This window comes from Heterodontus francisci, chromosome 5, assembly GCF_036365525.1.
Source record: "Heterodontus francisci isolate sHetFra1 chromosome 5, sHetFra1.hap1, whole genome shotgun sequence".
Classification (NCBI taxonomy): domain Eukaryota; kingdom Metazoa; phylum Chordata; class Chondrichthyes; order Heterodontiformes; family Heterodontidae; genus Heterodontus; species Heterodontus francisci.
Genome location: NC_090375.1, coordinates 167092168 through 167102358, shown reverse-complemented (window position 1 = coordinate 167102358; position 10191 = coordinate 167092168). Strand labels below are relative to the sequence as shown.

At 47.3% G+C, this 10191-nt stretch overlaps 1 protein-coding gene across 1 annotated transcript; it reads left to right on the top strand.

The window, feature by feature from the left end:
• Positions 1-7249: 7249 nt before the first annotated feature.
• On the top strand, positions 7250-8113 carry LOC137370295 (leucine zipper protein 2-like). Its single transcript, XM_068032674.1, has one exon. The coding sequence runs from the start codon at positions 7250-7252 to the stop codon at positions 8111-8113; it is 864 nt and encodes a 287-aa protein (XP_067888775.1).
• Positions 8114-10191: the final 2078 nt, after the last annotated feature.

Below are 10191 nucleotides of genomic sequence, written 5' to 3'. Positions count from 1 at the left end.
ATCTTCAGGGATCTATGGACATGCACTCCAAGGTCCCTCTGTTCCTCTACACTTCAGTATCCTACCATTTATTGTGTATTCCCTTCCTTGTTTGTCCTCCCCAAATGCATTATTTCACACTTCTCATGGTTGAATTCCATTTGCTATTTTTTTCTGCCCACCTGACCAGTCCATTGATACCTTTCTGCAGTCTATAGCTTTTTTCCTCACTAATAACCACATGCCCAATTTTTGTATCATCTGCAAACTTCTTAATTATGCTCCCTACATTTAAGTCTAAATCATTGATATATACCACAAACAGCAAGGGACCCAGTACTGAGCATTGTGGAACCCAACTGGAAATAGCCTTCCTGTCACAAAAACACCCTTCGACCATTACCCTTTGCTTCCTGCCACTGAGCCAGTTTTGTATCCAACTTGACGCTTTCCCTTGGATCCCATGAGCTTTTAATTTTCTGACAAGTCTGCCATGTGGAACCTTGTCAAAAGCCTTGCTAAAATCCATATAGACTACATCAAATGCCTTTACCTCATCTACCTTCCTTGTTACATCCTCAAAAAATTCAATCATATTAGACCTTCCCTTAGCAAATCCACACTGGCTGTGATTGATTAATTTGTGTCTTTCTAGCTGATGACTTATACTGTGTCTCAGAATTTTTTCCAATAATTTTCACACCACCCAGTTTAAACTGACTGGCCAATAATTAATCAGGCTATCACTTCTTCCCTTTGTAAACAACAGTACAATGTTAGCTGTTCTCCAGCACTATGCATGTAGCCAGAGAAGATTAGAAAGTGATAGTCAGAGCTTCTGTTATTTCTTCCCTTGCTTCCCTTAGCAATCTGGGATATATTTCATCTGAATCTGGTGATTTATCCACTTTCAAGGGTGCTAAACATCTTAATATTTCCTCCCTCACTATGTTTATCCTATCCAAAATTTCACACTCCTCCTCCACAACAACGTTGTCTGCCTTGCCTCCCTGTTTTGTGAAAACAGATGTAAAGTATTCAAAAAGAAGCATGTCCACATCTTTCACCTCCACACTCCAGTTATCTTTTTGGTCTCTAATTGGTCCTGCTCATTCCTTAGTTATCCTCTTGCTTTTTATGTATTTATAAAACATCTTTGAGTTTTCCTTGATTTTATTTGCCAATATTTTTTCATGCCCTCTCTTTGCATCCTTAATTTCCTTTTTAATTTCACTCCTGCACTTTCTATACTCATCAAGGCTTTCTGCAGCATTGATCTTTTGGCATCTGACATAAGCTTTCTTTTCTGCCTTATCCTGCTCTGTATGTTCTTTAAAATCCAGAGATGGTGGGTCTACATTCAGGAGCCCCACCCTTTTTCTTTGTGGGAACATATATGTTCTGAACCCTCTTCAGCTTCTCCTTGAATACCTCCCACTGCTCTGACATGGATTTACCTTCAAGTAGCTGTTTCCAGTTCACTTTTACCAAATCACTTCTCAGCTTAGTAAAATTGGCCTTTCCCCAACTTAAGACTTTTACTCTTGGTCTATCTTTATCCTTTTCCATAACTACTCTAAATCTAACTGAATTATAATCACTACCACTTAAGTGCTCTCCCATTGATACCCCTTCCATCTGCTCAGATTCATTCCTAAACTAAGTCCGGAATTGCCCCTTCTCTTGTTGAACCTGCTATGTACTGACTAAAAAGGTTCTCCTGAATGCATTTTAATAATTTTTCACTCTCTATACCTTTTACATTGAATTTATCCCAGCTAATGTTATGGTAGTTGAAATCCCTAACTATTACAGCCCTTTTGTTTCTGCACTTCTCAGCCTACATATTTGCTCTTCAATCTCCCTCTGACCATTTAAGGGGTCTATAGTAAACTCCCAGCAGTGTGATTGCCCCTCTTTTGTTCCTCAGTTCAACTCATATGGCCTCATTTGATGGTCCTTCTAGGATATCATTCTTCTTCACAGCTGTGACTTTTTTTTAAACCGATATTGCGACTCTTCGTCATTTCTTAATCCCTTTCTATATCTCATCTGAAAATTCTGTACCCAGGAATGTTGAGCTGCTATTCCTGCCTATCTTTCAGCCATGTTTCAGTAATAGCTATGATATCATACTTCCGAATGTCTATCTTGTCTCTGCTGGAGTTTAGAAAAATAAGAGACGACACCATTGAAACATATATGATTCTGAGGGGTCTTGACAGGGTGGATGTGGAAAGGATGTTTCCTCTTGTTGGAGAATCTAGAACTAGGGGCCACTATTTAAAAATAAGGGGTCGCCCATTTAAGACAGAGATGAGGAGAAACTTTTTCTCTCAAAGGATGGTTAGCCTTTGGAACTGTGTTCCTCAAAAGATGGTGGAAGCAGAGTCTTTGAATATTTTTAAGGCAGAGGTAGATAGATTCTTGAAAAGCAAGGGAGTGAAAGGTTATCGAGGTCGGCGGAAATGTGGAGTTGAGTTACAATCAGATCAGCCATGATCTTGTTGAATGGCGGAGAAGGCTCGAGGGGCTGAGTATGTTCATATGTATGGACCTGTGTCTTCAACTCAGAGTCTGCGTTAGAGACTCTTTGCATTGAAGTACTACCACTAATCACTGAACAACTCCTTTGTTGCCTATTTTCTAGCCTTTGTTTCTTTGACCTCCATACTCACTTACTAATTTTCTGCCTTCCATTTCCAACTTAGTTTCTCTTCCTGTCCACCCAAGAAGCTGATAGATCATGTGAGTAGCTTTCACCTTGACTGCTTGGTTGGTTGATTGGCAAAGTGGATCATTGTAGAAACCAGTTAATTTTAATTTCCATTGAGTACTATAACCAGTGGCCAATCCACAACTCCAATTTTACACACAGGCTGCAAATTGAAAATTTGCCCCATGTCGCATTTTTAGCGAGGAATTGCTTGTTAAAAACCTAGGTAGAGTTCTGGCTTATCTAGGTGGATAAATCTTGGTGGATAAATCACATTTTAAATTGTCCCATCATTCAAAGGTGTATCATTATTTGCAAGCCTACTTGACAGTTTTCTGGACACTGCATGAGTTCATTATGAGAATGAATACTGGGCACACCCTTTTGGAGTCACGTATAAAGGAGTAAAAAAGGACAATGTAGCCTGCAAGAGTGCAAAACAAATGACTCTTAAGATGATTGGAACATTTTTTTGCTGTCTTTTGAAATGACCTGAAGCATCTTCTTTAAGTAAAATGTAGAATTTAAAATTTCCATGAGTTCCAAAATTACTTGACACAAAGCTCCTAAATCAAATGTCTGTCATCAATGTATTGAATGACCATTTTTCATTCAATGTCACAAAACCCGTATTGTGAATGTACGAACCAGTAAATACAAACCTTCCATTATACTTTCCACATTGAATATAGTAATGGAACACATGGTAGAGTGCTCTTTTTCAGAAGCATTGTGCTCAATACTGTATGTTTGTCCTAACACAAGTCATTTTAATTTGTCTGCACTGAGGCATATTCAGTTTGAATAATGAAGACCATGGGGTGGATTTTCAAAGCCCGTTGGGAGCGGAGGTAGATGCATATGCGATTTGAAAGTTGCTGACGTGATGGCTTTTGTATGTGTGGACTTGAGTATTCGAGACTATATGGTACTTGGAAGAGAAACTGAAAGGAACTCTCTGTACTCGAGGGAGTCACCTGACCTGGGGGCTTGTTGTAAGGTCAGATAGCACATGTAGCAGCAGTAAGAAGGAGCCTTTATTTAAAGCTTGTTAAATGTGTTACTTCAAATGTGATTCCCTCAGCCTGAGATGTGACAGTCGCATTCTCGGAGGTCGGAGGCCTTTGGAACGAGAAGCTATTTTTAAAAGGACACCAGGAGAGAGGGAATGGCAATCCCACATCTCTCCAATGAATTGCCTGTTAAGCTCATTGTGAAGCTCGTTAACATGCTTTTCAGGAACTGTTTGTGATTTTCAAAGGAAGGGCACTGGGAGAATGCCATGTCTGAAGCATGGCAAGGTTTACACAGTGTGAACAATGCAGAGGGTCATGAGGGTTATGGGAAGGGCTGATTAACATAATGTAGATGTTCAAAAAAAAGCTCAGCTGCTCCAAGAGTGCCAAAGAGCAGCCATTGCTGGAGATGTAAGACTTGCTTTTCTCAGTGGTGAGTGGTAAGAATCTGGAGAGGGATGTGAGCTTGATGGCATTACTGGGCAGCTGGGGTTGGCAGGAGAAGGCCTGTTGAACACACAAAGCCCAGCTGAAGGATTTCAGATGAGAAAAAGCTACTTTGACATTGGACAGAGCAGCTAAGATGAGCCTCAGCAGATGCAACCTTCCGGATAGCAGGAGGCCAAAGGAGCACAGCGGTTGCTGCAAGAGGAAGAAGGTGCTATCTTGGACTCCAAGTCTATTGTCTAGGCATCAGCTACCTGTAAATGACAGAGCTGTAGAAGGCTGCGTCTATCCAGGCAGATGGTCTTGGACATTTGTGCTCTGATCCACAATGATCTGAAGCCTCGCAGCCCCCATAGGTGTCCCTTACATGCAGCCATCAAGGTCAGCATCACTCTGAATTTGTATATTATTTCCAGGGATCAGCTGTGGACCTAGGTGTCATCTTGCAGTCGGCAACTCATCACGCCATCTGGCAGGCCATGGATGCCATATTCAGGAGGGCAGGAGTTACAACCACTTTGACACAGATGGGTCTATGCAGGCACAGAGAGCATTGGGTTTCTGCTCCATTGCTGGATTCTGGATTCTGCTCCATTGCTCCATCTGCATCATAGATTGCACCCATGTAACCATCAAGATACCCAGTGATCAGCCAGTGAGACTGAGCAACAGGAAGGGCTTCCACTCCCTCAACGTCCAACTGGTCTGCAACCACAGTGAGAGCCTCCAACATGTGTGCTTGTTTTCCTGGTAGCTGCCATGATTCCTTCATCCTCTGCCAGTCCAGACTGCCTTGGATCGTCACTCCATCTCCCAAAGTGCATGTATGGATCTAAGCGAACAAGGGAAATCCCTTGAAGAGCTGGCCACTGACTCCTGTATAGGAGGCCCAGAGAGATGCACAGAGGCGATATAACCAATGCCACCTGCTCAGCAGGCCAACCATTGAGCAGGCCATCGGGCTTCTGAAGAAGTGATTCCGGTGCCTAGACCAGTCAGGTAGCACCCTCCAATACCCTCCTGCATTGGGTCTCTGTCATTGTGGTGGTCTGCTGCTCTCTCCATAACATGTCCCTCCAGAGAGGTATGGACCTTGAGGATAGTGAGGCCCTGAAAGGAGACAGCTCATTGGGACTGAGCAGGAGGTAAGAGAGGAGGAGGAAGCGTAGACTGAGGGGGTAACACTTGACAGAGAGGTGTCTTTGCTGCATGATGAGGTGGCCTCCACCTGCCACCCTCCAGGAAGAGGACCTCCCTCCTTTCCCTTGTGACTCCAGCATAAGATCCAGATGAGCATTGATGAAGCAAGGGTCTGCCTTGCCCCTAGTGCCAGGCCTCCAGCTCCACTGTGACATTGTGCTTCCCTCTGGTGCAGTGGAAGGATTTGGCAAAAACCGCAGATCTCTCCTTCAGGACAACCGGCACCCTCAGTGATGGCTACCGTGGGATGTCTACACGAGTCTTACATTCGATCTGACCCACCTCCAATCATGGCCCCACTGGCTCTAAGTGGACAGGAAGCTTGTCTCCATAACAATTAAGGGCTTACCGACTCGAAAATCTCAATTCTGAATCAGTTTCGCAAATGAGGCGGGTTTCTGAACCTAAATCTGACCTGGTTCCTGTTTCCCACCTGAGTGATGAAACTCCAGCCCCATAATGTGCTATGAATTTCCTTTGGGGCTCTCTCAATCAACTGCCATAACATTGGCGGAAGACCAGGAGCAAACCCATGATTCCCCCGGTCTTATGCCGGCTGATTGGGGGGGACTATCAAATAGTTTACTTATGCATATATTTGGGGAGGGTTCTGTGCAATGAGAAATATACTCTCTGCCATGCAGGACTCACTCAAACACAAGTCCAGAAACCCTGTGGTGGTTTTCTATCTCTTGATATTGAAAATTCTGGCAGTCATTTAATTCAGTTTTAATAAATATTGGTCCATCCTGCCATCTGAATGAATGACATATAAGGTGAAGCTTTTTATTCTCACCAGCAAATCATCAACAAATTCACATGAAAGGTCTTCATTCATCACACATTGGCCTGGAATTTAAAAGCCCACTGCCGGATTCCAAATGCGGTGACTCATTAGCATGCTCAGGGCACCTGCCCTCCCCAGTGACACGGAGAGGCGGGCTGAACAGTGCCGTAAATGGCGTACGCTGACGACTCATCAGGTGCTGGTGCCATACTTAAATGACAGCCAGCATGGCAGTTACACCGAAGTGACCAGAAAACCTTGGTGCTGGAGCTGAGAAGCCAGCACAGGAGTGCTGGAATGAAAAATTGAAATCAGGACACCAGCAAGGCACAGGAGATGGCAGAGGTGTGAGGAAGGGTGGCCCCATGGTTCAGCGATGCCTCCCTGTTCACTCTCCTCCAGGCTGCACGGGCAAGGCGGGAGGTCCTTTTCACCAGCGATGGTAAGAAGAGGCCCTGCTGCCTGACCAAGCAAGCCAGGATGGAGAGTGCAGAGGAGGTAAGCTACTGTAGGGTCACCCGCTAAGACTGGGTCCAGTGCCGCAAGAGGATGAACGATCTCATTCGCATGGCAAAACTAAGTGGCACTTTTTTTGGGGCCCCATCTGACCTGGGTTTGCCCACACAGAGTGGCACATGGGTGCCACTGCCATGTCAAACACAGGTAGGCTGGGCGGGGAGGACTCATGCCACATGGATGTCTGCATGTGTGAAAGAATCATCCCTCATTTGCACCCCAGAGCATGGCACCTACATGATAGGCTAAGTCTGTCTGACACACTGAATGTTGCCTACCTTTTGCCGTAGCATCCCTGTTGAGCAAAGCGTCATGTTGTTGTATGGCAATGTTTTACATCTGCATCATTGCTGTTCCAAGCAGAGTGTGCACAATGCGAGGGAGTGCTCCAGGACTGGAGGAGAGGCGCCCGGCATCCGACCATTGACCCAGGTTGAGGAGGAGGCCCTCGAACTATGTGGTGGTCAGGGAAGACGTCCAATTTCAGAAGTAGAGCTTGGTTTCCGGGGTGAACATACATCTCTTTGACAAACGGAATGATTATTTGAAACATTTCCTTTGTGGACACAATGCTGTCGTATTAGTGATATGTACACCAGGAAATCTAAAACTGTGCTCTTCACATTGTACATTGCACGGCAATGCTCCGAGGTGGCTTCAGAGGCCCCAGAGAGTGCCAGCACCTCCGAAGGGGAGACAATATCAGAGGAAGCAGCATCCAGTGAGACTCCCGCACCTTCCACCAGCACAGAGACACGCACCTTGGTGGGAATGCATTCAGCTTTAGAGTCTGAGTCACAAGCTGGTGAGAGCACCATACATGCACCCAAGCAGCTGGTTGAGGCTGAGACAGCCGAGGCCTCTGACAGTCTGAGGACTGTGAGTGACCAGGCTCATGCTGAACCCCAGGTTGATGACGACCCTCTGGTGTTGACAGCACAGGGCATGCTGGAGTTGCAGGGAGAGGTAAGACAACATCTGGCAGAGATGCCACAGGCCACGCGCAGCCATGGGCGGATGATGGGGGAGACCAGCCAGGCCATGAGAGCTGCCATGTACCGGGCAAATGAGCACATGGCTATCTCCATGGAGATGATGACAACCCTCATGAAGAGCCACAATCCACAGATGTACGATGACCTGCAAACCATCGCCTCGGCCATGAGCTGGATGAAGCAGTGGGTAGGCAAGAGACGGACAAGGTGTCTGGACACTGTCTCCTCACCTGGTCCTCAGGAGAGGAGAGAGGTTCCCACGTGCCTTGAGAAGGAGGAGGCAAGCCAGCCATCCATCTGTGGGGTTTCCCCTCAGGGTGATTCCAACGTGGGCAATGGCTCCAACAGCCCCTCCGCCGTGAGTCCAGCTCCAGCAGCCACGACATCCGAGAAGAGCCCTGCACTGGTGCAGGAGGCCTTCAGACAGCTGGAGCCCTCCTGGCCTTATGCACCATGAGGATGCCCGCCCAAGTTATCCAAAGCCAAAGAGCGTTCTGATCAGCAGCCTGCCTCCAGTCAAGCTGATAGCGCACAGGCTGCACAGCGAAAGATCACACGCAAGTGACTAAAAAAGACACAATGACACATATGGGTTATCACGGGTGCAATGTATATGTATTGTTCACTTCTCATTAAATGTGTTCATCTAACAGGTGTCTCCTTTTTACTGTGTGAATGACGCATGCCAGCATGTGCCAACTATGTCTCCTCCCATGACATCATTGCCCTGGAGCAATGACATTGTATGAAAAGCCATCATTGCCATGCCAGTATGCATGATATGGCACTGCATGGGTGCAGTCACATGGGCAATGGCTCAGTCATCTGCTGCCTGCAATGGTGGAGACACAGATGTCGCAGATGCAGAAGACTGTCTACCAGATGCAGCACGGTGCTGTGTGACATTGGGAGCATATTCTGCATCTCAGGGATAGTGGAAGCGCTCGGCAATAAGGCGTTGCTGAACATCCCTTACTCTTTGCTCGCTCTGTCTGCGATGACTCCATGATATTCGTCTTCCAATGCGCGTATGCTGCTGCACCTCCTCTGTGTCCTTATTGTCCTAGCATGTTTCCTGCTCCTGTCTCTGGCACAGGGTGAATGAGTCGTGGCAGCTGCCTGGAAAGCGGGCACACATTTGCATGCACACATTTGCATGAAGCATTTCCTGTGGTCACAGATTAGATGTAGGTTGAGTGAGTAGAAGTCCTTACTATTCAGATATGCGGCTGATTGTCCGACTGGAGCCTTGATGGCCACATGCATGCAATCAATGACCCTGGGCACCTTTGGGGCTCCTGCGATGGCCCCGAATCTGATGTCCCTTTGGGCTTGACGCTCAGGGTCTGTCCCGAAGCACACGTTGTCACCAGCCCTCCTGTACAAGGCATCGGTGACCTCCCTGATACAGCTGTGCACTGGTGACTATGAAACGCCACATAAGTCGCTGGTGGGTCCCTGGAATGATGCAAAGGCACAGAATGTAACAGCTGCAGTGTCTTTGAGGGCCACAGGCATAGGGTGTCCAGCAAAACCCATCGTCTGCAGCTCATCATTCAGCAGTGCATAGAGAAGCATCACCGCCTCTCTGGATATCTGCAGCCACCTCTGACACTGGCACTCCTAATCTGCAGTATGTCATGCGGGGCCTGTAGAGCCGCTGTCTTCTCTGACATCGAAAGTGCCTTGGTGGCTGCTGCTGCTTGCTTCCATGAGCTTCCACCTGGGCTGTGCCTGCCTGTTGCTTCGGCCTCCGGCAGATATGGCTCCTCACAGCACTTGGAACAAGGGAAAAAGGATGGACCAGCCCCATCTGAACGCTGCAGGTGAACTCGGTGCCTTCACTAGATCAATGGCAACTATCAAGGCAGAGAGTGATGTGCATTGGTGCTACAGCTGCGTTCCACCATCACCTACATGGTATGACATGACATTGCCCATCTTAGCTTTGCATGAAAGTGGGGCAACAGGAGCCCGGTCATGTTACTAACTGTGTGAGGATGTAACCATCAGCCACATGACCTTCGACCCCATACTGTTTTTGGCCCATATCCCACACAAAGGGGTCATGGAGTGTTATTGCTCCCCCCTCTCCCAAACAGCGTTGGCCGATTGCAGGGTCAGGCCCCTCCACGCCCCCACCAAACCTTAGCGTGCACAGAGTGACCCCGTTTACAGTAGAAGGGTACGGGGTACCTCCCTTCTTTATTGTAGAGTTATGCCCCGGTCACTGCAGAACCCCCGCCTGCTCCGAGGACCGACGCTTCGTTGCCACCTGCTTTTCATGGATGTGAAAGTGAAGGCATGTGAGTGCCGCACATCTGAATGAAGATCTCAACCTGCTGTCTGAATCACTGTGGCCTGCATATTAATGAAGGGTAAGTACCCAGCTGCATATTGTAATGCGGGTCTCATCGCCGAGCAGCATGGGAAACCACAAGGCCTCGCCACCACCGCCGAGCTGCGGACGGGCCCTGCCAGTGTTGGGGTTGGTGGTGAGCCTCATCCATTGCGATCTTTATGCTCGCACCCCCC

Bases quoted from the DNA above. Each gene is read 5' to 3' on its own strand.
- LOC137370295 (XM_068032674.1), top strand. From the start codon at position 7,250: ATGTACACCAGGAAATCTAAAACTGTGCTCTTCACATTGTACATTGCA.